Genomic DNA, 21085 nt, shown 5'->3' with positions numbered 1-21085 from the left:
TGGTGGTTTGTTCTCAGTCTCGTAAAAATCTAACATGCAGTTAAAGAATGACAAGGTGGTTTGTGCAACCTGGGATTTATTTAAGAACCAACTGAACATGAATATTCTAGATAAGATGTTCCTAACAGTCAAACCAGATAAGCCACCACTCAGAACATGACAAAGTCCAGCATAGCTGATCCTGGTATCCAACAAGAATTTGCATGAAGTGTCTCTGAATAAAGAACCCCACAAATTAGGACTCTGTGGGATTTTATGAGTGTGCTGGACAAAGCATTTAACCATCAAGTACATGAGGATTACTAGAGTAGACTGTGGGTGAAGAATTTGGTTCCCAGCAATAAAGGATAGAATGACAATGTAACTGTATATTTACATTACCAGAGCATAATGAACTGAGTTAACACTATTTACAAACTAAACTGCAAAGATAACATGCAAGTTAAACAATTGTATCAACTGAGAACGACATGTAAGAAGTTATGTCATATCAAATATCCACATACAAGTGGTAATCCTTCCAATTTTCATGAAGATGACATTTCAAAATTCAGACATTTAATGATTTTTCATTTCCTGTTCATCCCACCAACAACCACACTTAAACTAAATCCTGTGTCAGCCTGTCAACATCTAAGGTTTCTAGCAATAATTATAATTATTAGGCAGTTGAAAACAAATTCAAGAGTAGTTCTATAATGTAGGTAGTCCCATTTCATTTGTCATGTGCTACAGTGTCAATGACCATGAAAGCTTGACTTGAAATAGTTATATGTAACAAGTATTTGATATGATGCATTCGAGAAGTTCTCACTTTTGTTACAATAGAATAAAACAATATAAAAACTCAATAGCATTGAAAATTATCTTCAATGTTCCACCACTAGCCAATTTAAAAATGTTTGCTTTCTCTTTACAGATTCCCTGAACATCAACTTGTTCGACTGTAATCTAAAGTGTTAATGCAGTTCCTGTACATGCTTTCTCATAAAGGTACAGAAGAGTCTGAAAGTGTCAAAAAGGCAAGTTCTCCTTAAATAGTCCAGTGGTCAAAATTCAATGAAGTACCCAAAGATGTAGGATGTGGTCAGTGCCAAACCTCTTGTAGAACCAGTGTACAAACTACGTGTTGACAGAGTGGAAGAGCCGGAGCTAAGCACAGAGATAGAGCAGCTCTATAGTAGAGACATGAAGCCATTATCTGTGGAATCCTGCTGGTCAGACCTTCGGGAGCTTTTGCTGGGGTTGGGCGTGGTTGAATACTTGGGTGGGTATCGGATGAAGAGACGGTCCTCCTCCTTCTTGATCCACCGTAGAAGCTTGGTTATGGCGTTAATGGCACAAGCCTTAGTCACCAAGGGGCTGAAGCAGGTGTACAATTCAAATTTACTTGTGACCTATAGAGGAAAAGGACAAAGATGCAATAAGCGGTCTTAGCAGATCCATTTAAACAGTTTCAAATACTTTGTAAATTACTGTTATGTTCCATTGAGCTGAGAAGTATGCCGCATGAATGCTAGCAACAATCCAAAATAGCTCACTTCATATCTACACCGGAATGCAGGTCATTGAGACCAAGACTCCAGACAACATCCTGTACAGAGAGCTTCTTGGAGCTGCCCATAGTAACACTTCCACGTGTAAATCCTTGTGGGAGTGACATACCCAGGCCAACAGCGTTTCCCTCTCTGCCACGTGGTAGATGAGCTTGAGGGCCCTGGAAGAGCTGTGGATGCGACCGTGCATGTACCGGTACAGGTCCAGCAGCCTCATCCTCTCCTCCTCCGTGCTGTAAGGAGCCTCCATCTCTGGGCTGAAATCAACAGCACATCAAATGTAATTAAAACATTTTTATTAAAAAAGACAGCAAGACATTATGCAGGGCATTTGGAAAGTATTCAGTCCCCTTGGATTTTCCCCCACATTCTGTTACGTTACAGCCTTATTCTAAAATGTATTAAATTAAAAAAGGATCCTCAATCTACACACAATACTCCATAATGACATCACAATACTCCATAATGACGAAGTGAAAACAGGTTAGAAATGTTTGCACATTTATTCAACTTAAAAAACAATACCTTATTTACAAAAGTTCAGACCCTTTGCTATGAGACTCGAAATTGAGCTCAGGTGCATCCTGTTTCCATTGATTCCATTGTCCACCTGTGGTAAATTCAATTGATTGGATGTGATTTGGAAAGGCGCACACCTGTCTACACAAGGTCCCCCAGTTAACAGTGAATGTCCGAGCAAAAACCAAGCCATGAGGTCGAAGGATTGGTCCATAGAGCTCCGATGCAGGATTGTGTCGGCACAGATCTGGGGAAGGGTACCAACAACTTTCTTCAGCATTGAAGGTCTCCAAAAACACAGTGGCCTCCATCATTCTTAAATGGAAGACGTTTGGAACCACCAAAACTCTTCCTAGAGCTGGCCGACTAGCCGAACTGAGCAATCAGGGGAGAAGAGCCTTGGTCAGGGAGGTGACCAAGAACCCGATGGTCACTCTGACAAAGCTCTAGAGTTCCGCTGTGGAGGTGGGAGAACTTTCTAGAAGGACAACAATCTCTGCAGCACTGCACCATTCTGGCCTTTATGGTAGAGTGGCCAGACTGAAGCCACGACAGCCCGCTTGGAGTTTGCCAAAAGGCACCTAAAGACTCTCAGACCATGAGAAACAAGATTCTCTGGTCTGATGAAACCAAGATTGAACTCTTTGGCCTGAATGCCAAGCATCACGTCTGGAGGAAACCTGGCACCATTCCTACGGTGAAGCATGGTGGTGGCAGCATCATGCTGTGGGGATGTTTTTCAGCGGCAGGGACTGGGACACCAGTCAGGCTGGAGGGAAAGATAAGCGGAGCAAAGTACAGAGAGATCCTTGATGAAAACCTGTTCCAGAGCACTCAGAACCTCAGACTGAGGTGAAGGTTCACCTTTCAACAGGACAACAACCCTATGCACACAGCCAAGACAACACAGGAGTGTCTTCGGGACAAGTCACTGAATGTCCTTGAGTGACCCAGCCAGAGGCCAGACTTGAACCTGATCGAACATCACTGGAGAGACCTAAAAATAGCTGTGCAGCAACGCTCCCCATTCAACCTGACAGAGCTTGAGAGGATCTGCAGAGAGGAATGGGAGAAACTCCCCAAATACAGCTGTGACAAGCTTGTAGCGTCATACCCAAGAAGACTTGTGGCTGTAATCACTGCCAAAGGTGCTTCAACAAAGTACTGAGTAAAGGGCCTGAATACTTATGTAAGTGTGACATCAGTTTTTTTTTTATAAATATGCAAACATTTCTAAAATCATGTTTTTGCTTTGTCATTATTGGGTATTGTGTGTAAAATAATTGAATCCATTATGTTGAAAAAGTCAAGGGGTCTGATTACTTTTACAAATGAACTGTACATGAAAATGGAATTGCCAAACAATGTGCAGCAAAATATACATGTTTGCTTCCCCAACTTTGATCAAGCTCTAATGTAAGTTAGACTGAAATGTTAGCCTGTCTAACGCAGCATTGCATGGGGAATATTTATTTCCCCAGTTGTATAACATTTTGCAAGGTTGTATTCACTGGTACAACTCGTCTAATAAGAAACCCAAAGCTACCAATCAAGATAAATAGGTCACTTGGCATGCTTTTTCTTACAGTGAGAACTATACAATCTTGTTAGTATCATTATAGATATCATGCGCTTTCAATTTCTATGATTCTTTAATAATACTATGGTAAAATGCACAAGGCTACTGGAGGATGAATATGATCTGACCTGAGGCACATGTGTAATATGTAAAGAAAAAAAAAAAACATCTCCCCTTTGACATTCCTTTTTTGAGTAATTATATTTGAAGGCTAATCTGTCTGCACATTAAAACACATTGCAGGACCAGTATCCAGAGAATATTTAGTCCAAAAAGTATATTTAAATTTTTTTTTAAAATGTGAAAAAGAAGTTACATGAAATAGACTGACGTGAATCATTCACTGGGTGAAGGTTACAAAAGCACAACAGAATAGATAGCACCTACCTGGTGAACTGAGTGAGCTGCTTGTGGTTGTCTGGCACGTCAAAGGGCTTGTACATGAAGTGCCTGAGGTCTGAGACGCCCACCTGGCTCACGCTGTAGGAGTGGGCCTTGGCTATGAGGCTCAGGGAGCTCTGAGCCAGCATGGCCACCTCTATTCTCCTCTTACACTCTGCCACAGCATAAAAGGCCTCCTTATCCGTGGAGAGCAGCAGCAGACACACAGTGCATTCTGGGGGGTCCAGGTAGGAGATGTAGGCATAGAAGTAACAGTCAGGGTTAAAGAGAGGCAGGCAGATGGGAGTCCAGATCTCTCCAGCCTGGAAGGCAGAGGAGGCCCCAATGAGGTTGAGCAGCAGGTGGACGTCAGCAGGCTCCAGCCTGGCGTCCTCGATCACCGTCTTCTCCTGGACGATGGTGAGCAGCTGGTTCTTGGCGATGAGGATGGAGAAGACCAGGTTGGGGGTGATGGCCTTCTGCAGGATCTGGCTGAGGGAGTCCCTGAGAGAGGAGACCAATGGCAGGCAGTGCACCGCTGCCAGCAGGAAGCTGGGGTCCGAGTCCACCAGGTTGAGGAGGCCGTCTAGGATCTTCTCGGAGCCGGCCAGTAGTCGCCGCAGGTCATAGTTCTTCTTGTGTTGGAAGATGCGAGCGATGCTGGCCTGGGTGAGCATGCTGATGATCTGGTAGTAGACGTAAAGGAGCTCACCACGCAGCTGCTTCTCTGACTGACGGCTGCTTGACACAGACACCAGCACCAGAGGACCCTTCTGCATGAACACCACTGTGTGCCCATCTGAGGGGAGGGGGGAGGGGGGGGGGGGGGGGGGGTAGAGGGTACAGACATGTAAGAACAAAATAGGATGTAAAGCTGTACAGGGGGAGCAAATAATGATGAATAAACACCTATAGTGAGCAATTCATTACACTTTCAGTAACAGTTATTGTCACAGTCATGAACGTAAGGAAATTCTAGAAATTCTCACCTGAGTAGACCGAGCGGATCATGTTGTCACTACTCTGGACAAAGGACACCAGTGCCATCATGACTCCCATGGTAGACGACAGAGCCTCTTCACTGCCGTAGCGGGAGTATATGGGCTTCCCTGCTTCACTCAGGACAAACACATGCTTCCTGTGCTGCCTCCAGCTCTCCGCTGTCACGTCTTCGTCACGGTGGGATGGGGGGGCCTCTGGGGCGCCAGTCTCTGACAGTGGAGAGGAATGCCTCTTCACTCCCAGACCTTGCTCCTCCAATTTACCCCTGGCCAAAATAGTGACGATAAACTCCCCTGAGTCATCCTGCCCATTCTCAGCTGAAACCTCCTCTGGGACAGTCTCTGGTTGACCACCTGAGAAGTTCTGATATTCTATCTTACTGCACACATTAGTCTCTTCCTCTTTTACCAGAACAGGAGCCGGTCCTAGATCCTGGTCAGGAGCTGCTTGTAGTCCCTTCTCTCCCATAGAATCTGATGTAGGTGGATATGTAGGCTCCTCTAAAGTCACATTGATGTTTTTGTCTCCTCCCACTGTTCCAGCAGGCTCAGGAACTGGGGGATTGTCAGAGGGCAGGGCCGGAGTGTGATAAGAAGAACCTGAAAAATCAGACAATACTCAGTAAAATAATCACAAACACTGCAGATCTCCCTACTTTCTGTGTGGAAGCATTTCAAGATCAGCTACATTGCCATTAAACCTCTAAGTCAATCTCTGCAGCCCAACGGGAAATCTAATTAGCATAATACAACAATCCCTATAAAAAGAGTATGTTGAAGCTAGAGATATTTGTTTTTTTGTATGGACTGCGTCTCAATCCCCGCAGCCGCCGATATAGGCATTCCGCAAAAGTGTCTGTCAGATATAGGACAGACGCTTCAAAACAAACTTCCTTCTGTTTTTCCATGTATGAATCTGTAATTCAATGCGTTTCTATGGGCTAATAGCAGTAAGGCCAAATTCAATATTTCATCAAATATGTTGTGTATATATATATACACACACACCTAAAGAGGTCCTAAATTTCCAACGGAAATATCTAAATGATCCTTGGTATGACCATCTTACAACAATTCTATATGTTAGTTTAGTAGACTCTAGAGGGTTAATGATGAGCTAACTTTCATTCTAGATTAGATGACATAAGGCATTTCATTACCAGTTGACGGGATGCAGTCAGCAGAGGGTGGATCACAACTTGTTATCTCCTCTGTCTCTCCTTTTTCTTGACTGTCATCTCTCTCCATGTTGACATCACAGACACTGTAAATCACAGAAAACGAAGCGCTCATTGGCAGACTAGTCATTTATTTGATATTCAGTTAACAGTTCCTGTCATCCTACAGCAGCACACCACTTGGGATCGAGCTACGCAGCTGGCCACAAACTGGTCATGCAAGTAGCTAACGCCTAGATGACGAGCCAGGTTAAAATGGGTCAGCAGATGTGTGGCTTTAGCTTCGGTAGCAAGCACTCAATGGCATCTTTATAAGATTAAATCCCCTGCAGTGAGAACATAGCTAAGTAGCCGTATGTTACTCGCAACGTTAGCTTTAGCTACTAATAACGCTTTAAAACTTTAACTTGAGTCGTTAATTTCTCAAAACAGCTAAAGCCACAGGCAGGGGGAAGCAAATGTGCATCCAAACCAGGGCATCTTAATGTTAAATCCATCATTTGGAACTAATATATATATATTTATATTTATATAAATATAAAATATATATTTATATATATATATATATTTAGCCGTTAGATGCTTTTGGGAAACCGGGCCCTGAACATATACATCATCATCATTGCAATGCCAACGTTAGGTCTAAATGAAAACGCCTTGTAATTCTAACGTTATCATAGCCAACTACCGTGAGGTTTAAATGAAAACGCATCTTATTCTAGCTACTTGATTTATTTAGCTTTTCTTCCTGCATGTTATTGCAGGCTACCCCTCACTACACACACTAGCCAGCAAAAGACATTCCAGTGCTCCCGAAAACCCCCGTTTTGACGCACACTGACATACCTTGAAACATTATACAAAAAAACAAAGCTCACCTACGTTTAAATATTCCGTTGTTAAATCGTGTATAACGTGAATTTAGGCCATATAACTGGTAGGCAAATTGCCGATTGACAATTTTTACACTCACAACAGCACATCCGGAATCCCAATGGTGACAGCAGATAGGATACGTTGGCCAATGGTCATTTAGATGGAGCAAGTAATAAACCAATGAGAGGAGAAACTCCCCCTCCCAAGTCAGAGTGCGTGCCAGGGCAATGGGCCAGGGTTCCGGTCTAGAAGCACGGTGTAGACTGCTCCTATAGTTTTGCTACAGTACTGCAGTTTAACCAAAGCTTTTTATAACTAACGTTATAAAACGGACTCTCTTGCACATGCACTGGACTCAAACTACAAACTCACACATACTACATTGACACTCCAACACGCATATTGACGCCACAGACACACATGCGTTCACATTCCATCACATGTGCTGCTGCTCTATTTTATTATCTATGCATAGTTACTTTATCCCTACCTACATGTAACATATTACCTCGACTAACCCGTACCCCTTGAATATAGCCTCATTGTTATATTATTGTGTTACTCGTTAGTCCTTTAGTTTATTATGCAAATGTTTCTTAATTTCTTTTTTAAAACCGGATTGTTGGTTAAGGGCTCGTAAGTGAGCATTTCACGGTAAGGTTTACTCTACACCTGTTATATTCGGGGCATGTGACAAATAATGTTTTTGACGAAAATGAAAACGTGTCTTTGTCACTTTCACGAATTTTGAGTAATAACGTGTTCAACTACTTAAAACATTGGCCCAATCTAGGTTGTGCCTTTAGATTTTGAAAAAATAAACAACTAAGATTTTTTGACTTCTCTCATTGGACTTGTTCGACATTGCAGGCGACTGCCGACTGACTGATCTACAAATCACCTTGCGTCATGAATAAATACTGATTATTAGTTGAAGATCAGTCAGTCAGTCAGACTTTACCAATGATACATGAAGTGATGGGAAAGTCAGCTCTTTTAACTGACTGATCTTTTCGATTCATTCAGTCAAAAGAATGAATCTTTCGACTAATTTTGTTAATTTGAGTCAGTAATTCCCACAGCATTGCAGGACCCCTTGCCGGTGGACAATGAACTGAAAACTCGAAAGAGTAATGAATCTACAAGCCTCTCATTCACATCCCATTCACCATAGCGGGCAGGCAGGACCCCATTCCGGGGAGCTGAAATCTCAAGTCATGATTCTACAAGCCTGTCGTTCACCATAGGGGGCTTATTGGAGATGTAATTTGTGACTGATATTTTAAAGAATGTACATTTATTGATTGTTAGACAAACAAATACATTTGTATACACTGGTTGTGCCGCAACCGGACTAGATTTTGAACGACTCTTGGCGCAATGCAATACTTGAATGCCAAACGATTCGAAGTTCGGGCTGTGTATGTTTTGCTGTTACAAAGCTGTGTCCATCGATAACATTCAATAATCAATTATTTGCATTCATTCTTGCAACATGTGGTCAATTATCAGTTCTAGACATGTATTTTTATTCTCTATGCTCATGATCTAATCCTGTGCGCGAAAATGACAGACAGTTGCTGGTCGGAGCAAGTCTCTGGAGCCGCTGAGCCGGAGGAGCGTGTATTAATCCTGCTCGATGATCTCATTGTGGCCAGCACTAGCAGGTTAAACGAACGAATTATGACTCGAGTTAGTAAAAAGAGTAGTTAAAAAATAACGATTAATTCGCAAACACCACATCATGGTTTTGATGCTCTCGAGCACGGTCACAGACTTCTCAACCCACCTGGTCTGCTTCATCTGTTTCGCAAGCGTTCCCGGAAGTCTCGCGATGTTACGTCTCTGGGTTTAGAAAGCCTGATATAAGTAGCTAACACTAAAAGCAAATATTTACATCTGTGAGTTCACTCAAATATTTTTGACGAATTGTAACAGTCAGCCATAACGTTAGCTGGTTTAGGTAAGGCATGTTTTTTTGACAAATCATACACGTTGGGTGGCGTTTTATAAAATGGAAGAGCCGTGGGATTTCGAGTTTTTATCCCGTATTGTGGACGGGTTTGTGTCGTTTCTTTCCGAGTTTGTGGATGACTGGTTGGCTAATGATATGAGAGTGTCAATATTCAAGATCCTGTTTAGCTGGCTTGTTGTCAGTCTCATTGCCATCCACTTCGCTTGGAGAGTTTACGGAAACACTGTGAACGATATGTATTACCGACAAGGTGAGCGCTACAGGAAACTAGCTAACATTCATCATATGTTTGCCACCATGACGTTTAGGTCTATGCTAGCTAGCCACAAGGAAGTACACTTTGAAACGGTGGTGATTATGTGAAGGCTTCCATACAGCCGTTACACAGTAAGTAGTGTAAAGCATATAGCACAAGAGGATGTTCGTCCAACCGATACTTCCAATTCTTGATTTGAGTCCATGTGCCAGACCACAACAATTGGGTAATCGGGCTCATTTGGGCCGACAATGTTTCATCTAGATTTTTTTTTAAAAGGTTGTCCCTAGAGTTCAGGGTTGCCAGGTCCAGCAAAAAAAAAACGTATTGAATCTTGATTTTTTTTTTAAATTAACGACCTTAGAAGCAAAAGTTTTCCCATTTAAAATAATAATTATTGCGAGCTAATGTGACTAATAAATAAATACACTTCAAAAAACGAATGTTAGGCTATTTTCTGGCAATTGTGTCAAACCGTTAGGAATGGTTTATTGGAATATTGACTTGTCCATAGGCTAGGCCCACTGACTAAAATCTGGGTTTATGATTGTAATTCCATTTTGCCATGGTTTGGCTAGTTCGATGCAGGTAGCCTACACCCTCTAATAGCCTACACAGTAGATTTAGCAGCTTGCTTAGTTCAAATTGGCATTCAACATGAATAGCAAGGCGATCTCGTGGTAAGAAGTGCTTCCGATGCCCAATAGCTACCGAGGACGGGGCCATAATTTCAGTCACTGAATCAAATATTAATAATATGGATATGAACTGCAGCTAGCAGTATTCAAATTATTTTTCACAGAAACAAATCCCCCAGAATATATATTTGGTTTACTTCTACTTTCCATTATCATTTAACTGGTAAGACAACACTTGATTATACATTATTTTGCTGACGTATGATGGGGATTCCTGGGTTGCAGGTTTGCCTGGGCTGGGGTCACTGGGCAAGAAAAGTTGACTGATAGGGGGTGCTGTGTTGAAGCCACTGTTCCTCCATCTTGGCACTCCCCCACCACAGTGGTGTAATGCAGTGGTTCCCAACCTTTTTCGTTTACACTACCACCTACTGAATTTTGTCTAACCAGAGTACCCCTGAAGTACCCCCTCATGTGCATTTTACAGTACGCACATGGTCTCATGAGCACTCGAGTACATCCAGGTCCCAGTACCCCTGGTTGGGAATCACTGGTATAATTTAACTAAGTGAAAAATACTTTGAAGTACTACTTAAGTATTTTGGGGGGTATCCACTTGCCCAGGGCAAGTACAAAAAAAAGTAGGACAAAAAGCACTATCAAACCATTTAGGCTACTCCGATCAGAATTGGATCATTGTCCCTGGATGCAATGTGTTTTGCACTGTCCTCTATCTTCCCAATCTCTGCGGAGCGCATGGGAGTATAATTATTGAAGGCCTGCATTGACAGCCACAAGTGGTCTGTCAATCATGCAGTCGGGAGATGCGTGTTTGAGATCACAGCAAGTTTAACCGCATTTTGTTCATATTCGTTAATAGTGAGTTATTTGCCCAGTTATAGCACATTTCTGGTCAGCAATGAAAATCCTGGAAAAGTCATGGTGTGTGCATCACCTGCGTGCCAGTGGGCCGTTGCCAGAGGAGCGAGAGACATTGCGCAGCAGGTAAATTATATACAGACTAACTAGATAACAAGCCAAACTACACAATATGTTCAAATTGTCTAGGTAACTATTTAGCAATTAGTATTTATTAATGTCACTTATGTCCGATGTCCTAAAATTACTTTTCACCGGCACTTTTGTATAACCGCAAATTGCCGACATGCAGTTGATACGGGGTGCGAAGTTGATTAAACCAATGCTGCATACTCAGGTTGTAAAACCGTTAATCAAGCGCTCAAAATTGGCTAGTATTCTCCTACTATTCAATACAGGCCATGTAATTCTGACAAAGTACGAAAATATTCTTAGAATAGCCTAATTGACAAGTAACTCCTATGCTGTGAAGATCTACCCTGTACACTGAATATTTTACCCTTACAAATAGATACACATCTTAGTTAGCTACCTCGCCCACCTTAGCCATTTGATCCCAGGTTCATTGAATGAGGAAGTAATTTTACAAAAAAAGTATTTGGTTGTAATTGTAATGTTGCAGCGTGGCCAGCCATCCTCCAGGAGAGCTACTGGATGTGCAGGCTTTTGCTCCAGCTCTGCTCGAACACACCACATAGTAAAAAATCAGCTGCTCAACAGGACCTTGATAAGTTGATTCTGGTGTGTTTGTGCAGGGTTGGTTCAAAAGCTTTCACACCCAGTAGGTCTCCAGATGGAGGACACTTATGGACATGTTTTATACAGTAGCCTATTAGTGCACTAAAGGGGGGGGGGGGGGGGGGGCAAAAAAGTTAATGTCAAGCCATGGTATCTGTACTTTACATGACTATCTATATTTTTGACAACATTGACTTTTATAGCACTAATTTCCTAAAGAAAATATGTACTTTTTGCTCCCATATGTTTTCCTTGACACCCAAAAGTACTCAATACATTTTGAATTCTTAGCATGGCAGGAAAATTGTGAAATTCACACACTTATCAAGAGAGCACCTGGCCCTCCCTACTACCTCTGCTCTGGTGGACTCACTAAACACAAATGCTTTGTTTGTAAATGATGCCTGAGTGTTGGTGTGCCCCTGGCTATCCGTAAAAAATAATTGTGGCGTCTAGTTTGCTTAATATAAGGAAGTTGAAAGGATTTATAGTGTTTTGATACTGAAGTAAATTTAAAACCAGATGCTTTTAGACTTTTACTCAAGTCATTTTCTATCACAATTGGGTACCCTTTCCACCACTGCCAGTGTAAAACATCTTTTGGAAGCTTTAGAAATGCATTTATTAATGTCAACATTTGTTTTTACAATGTTTATTCTATTACAGACAATGTATACTTTTGATTTTTTTTTAGCTCACATAATGTAATAACATTGAGATTACTAATGTTACTGTCCCCACTACAACAAAAAATACTTATATACATGTCATTTTGTTCTTGAAATACTGTGGAATTCTATTGACTTCTATTGAGGACTGCTCAGGAGTGCCAATATGGCCGACCGATGGCTTCAAAGCCTCGCAATGGCCGGCACATACAGTAGCATCAGCAAACCAGGGTTTATATACATAATTGATGACACTCATCTGCCTTGATCAATGATACAATTTGAAATAGACAAGATCACGGCGTACACATTGCTGGATTACTTCAAGTAGCAAAATATATATATTTTTTGAATTACTGACCATTTGCGAATTCAAACGAACCACTTGCAACAGAAACATGGACGTTTAGAAGACATGGATTGTCTTCCAAGTCGGGAATTGAGGAAGTATCAGCAAGTAAGGTTTGGTCAAATTCCCTGTGCTTTGCTTTACACTGGGAAAATTAGTTTTGCATGGCCCAGTGCCCTGGGTGGGCAGTCTGCTCATTTTAGACCAATCCATTGGTCCTGAAATTAACTCTCCACCCACTCGGGGCACTGGGCCATGCAAAAATAACTTGACCACTACCTACTATGTAACTGCTGTATGGAAGCATTCAAATACCATGCCGTTTCAAATTGTAACTAGTTCTATGTCTGAAAGGCACTGCCATGTAGCTTCAACCGCAACTGGATTCTGACATGACATTGGGCTTTGATCTGTATAAACCCAATGTTCCGTCAAATTAGAATCCAGTTGCGGTCGAAGCTAGCAGCCATGTATTGTTGTGCTCTAACATTTTAGGTACTAGTGGACAGAATGGAGGCACACCTGACACTGTACCTCACCGCAGTGGATGGTAGGTGTCCGAGCATCCATGGGTCTCCCTCCAGGTACCCATAATACTGACTTGTTCTCTAGTCACAATAGTGTCATTTTCTCTAGCTGTCCACTGGACTCCACACATTTGATTTTCCCATTATGAATTTAGTTGTTAACGCTAGTTGGTTGCTTCCTACTATTAAAAGCAGTGTGTACCTACATTTTAAAAAACCTTTACAAATGTAGACAGAGGATAGAGAAAAGCTGACCCACCTATTTAATTTGGGATGCTTTTAAGGCGTACATTAAGGAACTGATAATCTCATACTCTGCAAAAGTGAAATGTAAGTTAGACATTTTTATTAAAGATAAATAAAATCCCTATTTTTGAAAGTCCATAAACATTTTTTTTATTTACAAGGTAAGGAAGAAAATAACATTTCTGAACTTAAGCAGGAATATGATATTTGACTTTTGAAGAGAGAAAACGACTATAGGCTGAACTCAAATAAAGCATACTACTTAATGGTAAACATCTCGCAGCCCTCAAAATGAATACATGCCAAAAGTTATAATTTTAAGATAAAGATGCGTTAATTAGAAACAACACAATTAATGACAATTTTAAAAGTTATGAAAATCTATATAAATCAAACAATATTTCACTTTTAAAAAAATATTACAGTTTTGAAACTACAGTAAATGTGCAGTATGGTATTTTGGAAGCAGGTTTTGCAGATTCATACTGCATTTAATGTACTCTAACTCCAGTTATACTACAATGTACTGCAGTTATACTGCACTCTGACTGCAATCTTTTTTTTTCTTAAGGGTTAGACTGATCCTAGCCTTAGACTCAACAACCCTGAATCAATTATCAGCAGACAAAATAAACACTAAAAACAGACTTGATACATATCAATCGAACTGTTTATTAAAAATAGACACACAAATACAAAATGTTCGGAACACCTTCCATAATATTGCCTTCAGAACAGCCTCCATTCATCTGGGCATATGGACTACAAGGTGTGAAAAGCGTTCCACAGGGATGCTGGCCCATGTTGACTCCAATGCTGCCCACATTTGTGTCAAGTTGGCTGGATATCCTTTGGGTGGTGGACCATTCTTGATACACAGGGGATACTGTTGAGCGTGAAACCCAGCAGCGCTGCACTTCTTGACACACACAAACCGGTGCGCCTGGCACCTACTACCATACCCCGTTCATAGGCACTTAAATATTATGTCTTGCCCATTCACCCTCTGAATGGCACACATATACAATCCATGTCTCAATTGTCTAAAAATCAATAGCTTTTCAGAATTCCCTGATAAATTTGTACACATGGAAAACTAAAAAGCAGAAATCGTAAATTACTTGGTAATAGGAAATACATTTATTTCCATGACCGCATTTTTTTTTTTTTTTCAAATACATGCATTAAATCTTCCTATGAAGAAATTTCGATTCAAAATCTTTTGAACATCAGAGAAATCTTGAGGGAATCCAATTTTGAGTCACAGAATGATATTCATATGACAAGTAAGACCAACAAAACCTTAGAGCCTATCCAACTGACTCTTAAAAAAATATATAAAAAAATATTGGAACAAAGACACACTGATATTGGCACAAGATGGAGGGAATGTTGGAACATAACTAATGAAATTACAGTTAATGAAAATGTACGCTTAATACAGTATATAAACTAATATATAGAATTTATTACACAGGGCAAAATTAGCTAATTCTACAGCAAAACCTCAAGTCTTAGGGTAAAACTAACAATGACTCAATAATCCATGCCTTCTGGGAATGCTGCAAAGTCCAAAAGTTATGGGCGGAGTTAAAGTTGGCTGTCAAAGTATTACAATGTAAATGTACTTTTAATCCATCTGTCTGCATATTTCAATATTTTTTTTTAGGCCATGTGGCAGAGAGTGATGGGGGTGTGTGCAGGTGGGTCTGGGCAGGTGTGGAGATGTACAGTTGAAGTCGGAAGTTTACATACACTTCAGCCAAATACATTTAAACTCAGTTTTTTCACAATTCCCGACATTTAAACCTAGTAAATATTCCCTGTCTTAGGTCAGTTAGGATCACCACTTTATTTTAAGAATGTGAAATGTCAGAATAATAGTAGAGAATTATTTCTTTCAGCTTTTATTTCTTTCATCACATTCCCAGTGGGTCAGAAGTTTACATACACTCAATTAGATGTTTGGTAGCATTGCCTTTAAATTGTTTAACTTGGGTCAAATGTTTCGGGTAGCCTTCCACAAGCTTCCCACAATAAGTTGGGGGAATTTTGGCCTATTCCTCCTGACAGAGCTGGCATAACTGAGTCAGGTTTAGGCCTCCTTGCTCGCACACGCTTTTTCAGTTCTGCCCACACATTTTCTATGGGATTTAGGTCAGGGCTTTGTGATGGCTCTCCAATACCTTGACTTTGTTGTCCTTAAGCCATTTTGCCACAACTTTGGAAGTATGCTTGGGGTCATTGTCCATTTGGAAGACCCATTTGCGACCAAACTTTAACTCCCTGACTGATGTCTTGAGATGTTGCTTCAATATATCCATATAATTTTGCTCCCTCCTCATGCCATCTATATTGTGAAGTGCACCAGTCTCTCCTGCAGCAAGACACCGCCGCAACATGATGCAGCCACCCCCGTGCTTCACGTGTTCTTGGGCTTGCAAGCCTCCCCCTTTTTACTCCAAACATAACGATATTCATTATGGCCAAACAGTTCTATTGTTGTTTCATCAGACCAGAGGACATTTCTCCAAAAAGTACAATCCTTGTCCCCATGTGCAGATGCAAACTGTAGTCTGGCTTTTTTTAATGGCGGTTTTGGAGTGGCTTTTTCCTTGCTGAGTGGCCTTTCAGGTTATGTCGATATAGGACTCGTTTTACTGTGGATATAGATACTTTGTACCTGTTTCCTCAGGCATCTTCACAAGGTCCTTTGCTGTTGTTCTGGGATTGATTTGCACTTTTTGTACACAAGTACATTAATCTCTAGTTGACAGAACGCGTCTCCTTCCTGAGCGGTATGACGCCTGCGTGGTCCCATGGTGTTTATACTTGCGTACTATTGTTTGTACAGATGAATGTGGTACCTTCAGGCACAATTGCTCCCAAGGATGAACCAGACTTGTGGAGGTCGACAATTTTTTTTCTGAGGTCTTTGCTGATTTCTTTTGATTTTCCCATGATGTCAAGCAAAGTTTGACGGTAGGCCTTGAAATACATCCACAGGTACACCTCCAATTGACTCAAATTGTCAATTAGCTTATCAGAAGCTTCTAAAGCTATGACAATTTTCTGGAATTTTCCAAGCTGTTTAAAGGCACAGTCAACTGACTGTATGTAAACTTCTGACCCACTGGAATTGTGAAACAGTGAATTATAAGTGAAATAATATGTTTGTAAACAATTGTTGGAAAAATAATTTGTCATGCCAAAATTATAGTTTGTTGACAGGAAATTTGTGGAGTGGTTGAAAAACGAGTTTTAATGACTCCAACTTAAGTGTATGTTGTCATTTGTATGTGTTTTTCTACTCAAAAATCTATTATAATTACAACAACAAAAGCAGTAGGTGTGACTCCTTGTGATAATGTTTTCTATCTGTCAGGGAGAGTGCTGCAGGGGACACCATCAAGACACACCGTGAGTGACAGACGGGACATAACAAGTTGGACTACATTCTACTTGTTCTCGGTCGAATCAGACAGTGCTGCTGAGTGGACACAGACTTGATATGTTGTGCCTTTTCAAATGGGCTGGAGTTCATCGATGAGGTGGGCCTGCAGACGCTTCCTTACTCTACGCTGAAAAATTACTTTTCCCGGACGGTTGTCATGAAGGGGTAACTAATCAGGCTCAGTTTACATCCAGACAGCCACACCATGCGATAAGCGAAGATATTCTCTCATATGTCATATCTTTTTAAATCTCATATTTTAAAATGAAGCTTATGTAAATTTTTTACCGCCTTTGATTGGTGAGCCATTAAAATATCTATCCAAGTCTATGTCATCTGATTGGTTGTAGATTGAACTGAAATGTTATTCTAATCTACCGGTAGACAGAATCTGAAAAGACTCGACAACTGCTGTGAGTTGTGACTGCTGTTATGTCCATAACATATTATTGTATGAATAAGGAGCTGTTTTTATTTCCACTGGAGCAAGGCTACATAGTAATCCATGAAGAGTGCGCTGGAGCGAGACTACTGTGGAGAAAGTGGTCAGAGATAGAAGCCTTACATCAAATGGCAGCTCCCCTCGAACCCTTGATTTATTTTTCTGGACAGACTCACCTTATTATAGTCGTTGTACACCCCTCTATGGCTGGAACCTCCATACTGAGAAGGAGCAAATGCATGAGGCCTCTGGCTGTCTTCTGATTAAAGTCACATTTAGTTTAAAAAAATAAAAATAATTCTCTAATACGATGTCCAGCACACAACCCACGATTGCTCTGTACAAGAACACTCTCCACAAATAACCAAAAAGTAAGCAATTTACGCTATTCATTAGACATAGCTGACTGCGACTTTTTTAAATTAAACGTGGACTTCCAGAAGGGCTTGCTGGAAAGGGGTATAATTGGCAAGGTCAACTTTGAAAAGCTGAGCTCTGAATATATTTAAGTCTACTCAGTATGGATTCATACTGAAATGAGTGCTTAGCTGCTTTCAGGCCCTCGTCTTCACCAGACACGACTATGGGGATTGGTGGGATGAGCAGGATGTACACATCCCTCACATTGGTACCCATTAACCCTGGTAGGAGCAGTCACTGCCCACCAGACAGGTGTGAAAAGGTGAAGAAATCATTGTTAATGAGGATGCCTCAGTGTCCAGCCCCTGTGCTCGTGCTTCTTCTCCAAGCCCTGCGTCTATGACCGCCCCTGCTGCCTCAGTTGGTCGTCTTGACCATCTGTCCCACCACGCAGGAACAGGGGACCCTTCGGAGGGAGTGCCAAGACTCCCAGCTCCAGCCCCACTCGCAGGGCTAGCTCTTGGTTCTGCCCACCACGCCCCTTGCCTGTCAACTGCGCAGTGGGCTCTCCCCCAGCCAGCATACGGTGGCTCCCCATCCCTCCCCACGCCAAGCACCTGCATAGCACGGCACAAATCCCAACTCACCACGCCCGTCTCGGGCCCCAGCTTCAGAATCTCAGCAGGCAACTCAGGAGGGGGCTCGTCACGGGAGCAGGCAAAGTGAGCCAGTAGACCATAAAGGCGAGACAGACTGTACGTCCCCACAACAGCACAACTGGACGGAATCCAAGCTCCCCTGCACGTCGCCCTGCGCATTCCAGAGCAATACTGTTGGAGCCAATCACAGCATTGAGAACATATGCCACCCTGTCTTACTGCTCTCCAGCCTCCTCCCACCGGGGAGCTGAGCGTCCAGGGACCTGCTTGACTGAGGTGGGGAGAGAGGCTGCGATTAGCCCATAGCGGTCCAGCACCGACCAAATCTCCTGAGGCCACGCCTCAGTCTACAATATGGGGCCGCTGGGCTTTTAAGTCCAGGGGATCTCAGATTACATCAGACAGAACCAGGGCCACCACCTGTTTTGAAAATGTTAACAGGGATATTGTATTTGACCAAATATGACCACAATATAAAAGTTAATGTGCAAGAAGTAAAAATGTTGGGGTGAAAGCTCTATAATGAGCTAGTAGAGTTGGAGACTTATTTGAGCAGGGTGAGCGCAGTGTGCAAGTCCGCCTCCCTTCAATAACGAGGGCATGGCGTACAGAGTTAAGCTCCTGAATGGTAGCCCCAACTACAAGACAGTCAGTCTGAGTGTAACATTCTGTTTTTCTTGAAGAGAGATGAGTGTGACTGGGGCAGGCAAGAGTGCAGACCCTCCTACATGTGTGTTAAATGTCCAATGCAGCAGAATGTATCTATCAAATCATTTTTGGGTAACAATTAAGTCTTACTGTGATTGTTTAATTAAACTGATGTAATAAAATCAAAAATGTGGGGAGTGGGGAGAGAATTTTTTTATTTTTTATTGGCATAGTTTTCTCACTATTTCTCATTGGTCTAGCTAATTTATTGCACAGTGATGTCACCATCGGTCAAAACAGGTGGACATTTAAGGCAGTCTTTTCAAACAGCTCTTACACTAAATGGGCATTATGCTATTTTCACAATTTAACAGTATTACTCCAACTTCATAGTGTGAAATATGTATAAAATACAGTAAAATCAAGTGTTTGACTGCACTGGGCTTCAAAGATATTTATGGACACCCTGTAGCTTCAGTGATTCAAATTAAGTAATAACTATATAGTTTGTTCAACAATTAAATTGTGATAGGAGTTAGGTATCAATTTACCTGAAATTAGTACAAGCAACAGCTCATTCTGTCAGTGTGCTGGCCAGCCTCTTGATACATTTGGCTGCTCCCTGGGCATCAGTATCAGCATCTGGCAGGTTGTGTTTAGCTCCCTCCATCACTGTGATCCGACTTCCATCCTTCAACCACGTCTGGCTGAGGAGAAATTAAAAAAGATGAGAGGAGCAATTCATTTACCAACCAACCCATCCCACCCACAAACACTTGTTTGAGTTGCTTACTCTTTCCCATGCTGCTGTAATGTCTCCTTTATCCCGTGTGGCACTCACTCTCACCAAGTGGTTTCCCACAATCCTCTCTGCCTCTGCAGCCATACCTAAAACATTTTTTGCCAAAGCCCACAAGGTGAAGGTTGATTCTGAGCGTGAAGCTGTGGCCATTCACTAGGAAGGTGTCCCCTGTACGCTCCAGACTCCGCCGCACCACAATGTCTGGTTGCACACCTGTAGCAAACATCTCCCGTGCCCGCATGTCTGAAAACCGTGGATCCCCTTACCCCCACAAGGGCCTGTAAAGACAAAGGCCAATGCAGGGACAGAACACGAGCCATCAGGCTGTCCTATCAGGGAGAACAAAGCCAAAACTAAGTTTAAGGATCACAGGGCCCCCTTTGATGTTTCTGCTGTTGTGATTTTACTGGTCATTTTTGTATGTGCACACCAAAAGACACACCCAAGAGATTCCAGATAGAGACAAAGGGGCCTACTAGTTGACCTTCTGTCCCTTACCTTGAGATGCCCACACACCACATCAGATAACCACATATTCACTCAGCATTTAGTTGACAAGACTCAAGTCATTATGAGAGAATCCTAGTGAGGTTGCCTACACAGGGTATGGGGAACCTCTGGATTTCCTCTGTGTGAGAGCTGTGTACTTGCAGAGTCAGGATCAGCACTAAGGCAGTGTCGCAAAATCTGGAAAGAGCTCAACTCAAGTTGAATGTGTACCCTCCGTGTAATGATTGACTCAAGCTTGACCATAAGGCAGAAAAAAAGTGAGCAGGCTGTGTTTGTCTTCAGATGATTTTGTACAATCAGGGACTATACAGGGTCAACCCAACAGCAGTGCTGCTCAGTTTGAGCTAATTGGTATAAAATATTGGCTTTGTAATGAGGACAGGGCCACCTGTGCCACCTTGTGGTGTGAATGAGTGGTTAATGTTCAAACCTCTTTCACTTATAACTCTAACATCAAGAGGGGCGAGAATGGTGCAATTGCGGCCTGCAATTTGGGGCATTCCTGCATCTGCAGGAACCCCTCTTTATACATCTATTGGTCATTTATTTAAGCTGTGGGAGGCGGGGGTGCTCCAGTACAGTAGGTGGCATTAACGTTGCACAATAACGTTGGATGCCAGCCACCAATAAACCCCACTGAAGAAGGGGCAAGGTGACAATGGTAGCTAGCTAGCCGTACGCTGGTGGACAGTGTCCTTCGTCCCCGCATGTCGGGCACTGTTTTCCTACAGATCTGTTAACGACGGCAAAGGCAGGTGGACCGAAGGACACTGTGTGCTAGCTTAGCCAGCTAGTCCTGTACACAGCAGGTGGGAAGCGACACCAAATCTGTGGTGACACCCGT

At 42.2% G+C, this 21085-nt stretch overlaps 2 protein-coding genes and 1 pseudogene across 7 annotated transcripts; 1 reads left to right on the top strand and 2 right to left on the bottom strand.

Moving 5' to 3' along the window:
- Window positions 1-59: 59 nt before the first annotated feature.
- Window positions 60-8977, bottom strand: mon1bb (MON1 secretory trafficking family member Bb). Of its 4 annotated transcripts, none has more exons than XM_036983288.2 (6): window positions 7188-8977; window positions 6197-6300; window positions 5025-5636; window positions 4042-4834; window positions 1666-1813; window positions 60-1397 (listed from the first exon to the last, which is right to left on the bottom strand). In XM_036983288.2, exons 1-6 carry the CDS (start codon window positions 7244-7246, stop codon window positions 1176-1178), a joined length of 1938 nt encoding a protein of 645 aa, XP_036839183.1. In that variant the 5' UTR covers window positions 7247-8977; the 3' UTR covers window positions 60-1175. The 4 variants fall into 4 exon arrangements, with proteins under 4 accessions (XP_036839183.1, XP_036839184.1, XP_036839186.1 ...); XM_036983289.2 differs by having other exon boundaries at window positions 8880-8917; XM_036983291.2 differs by having other exon boundaries at window positions 7093-7331.
- Window positions 8972-19126, top strand: LOC110527816 (T-cell leukemia translocation-altered gene protein homolog). 3 transcript variants are annotated; one of them, XR_016497238.1, is made up of 4 exons: window positions 9232-9315; window positions 13089-13143; window positions 15036-15069; window positions 16752-16886. XR_016497238.1 is itself a non-coding variant. In XM_090240889.1 (3 exons), exons 1-3 carry the CDS (start codon window positions 9105-9107, stop codon window positions 16792-16794), a joined length of 288 nt encoding a protein of 95 aa, XP_090097015.1. In that variant the 5' UTR covers window positions 8972-9104; the 3' UTR covers window positions 16795-19126. The 3 variants fall into 3 exon arrangements, 2 of the variants coding, with proteins under 2 accessions (XP_090097015.1, XP_021465023.2); XM_090240889.1 differs by lacking the exon at window positions 13089-13143 and having other exon boundaries at window positions 8972-9315; window positions 16752-19126; XM_021609348.3 differs by lacking the exon at window positions 15036-15069 and having other exon boundaries at window positions 9105-9315; window positions 16752-19126.
- Window positions 17737-20144, bottom strand: LOC149982535 (glycerate kinase-like; annotated as a pseudogene).
- Window positions 20145-21085: the final 941 nt, after the last annotated feature.

Source organism: Oncorhynchus mykiss, chromosome 7 (genome assembly GCF_057628025.1).
Source record: "Oncorhynchus mykiss isolate SJ-2025 chromosome 7, ASM5762802v1, whole genome shotgun sequence".
Classification (NCBI taxonomy): domain Eukaryota; kingdom Metazoa; phylum Chordata; class Actinopteri; order Salmoniformes; family Salmonidae; genus Oncorhynchus; species Oncorhynchus mykiss.
Note: the sequence above shows the minus strand (reverse complement) of the source record. Positions and strands in the feature narration are given on the sequence as shown.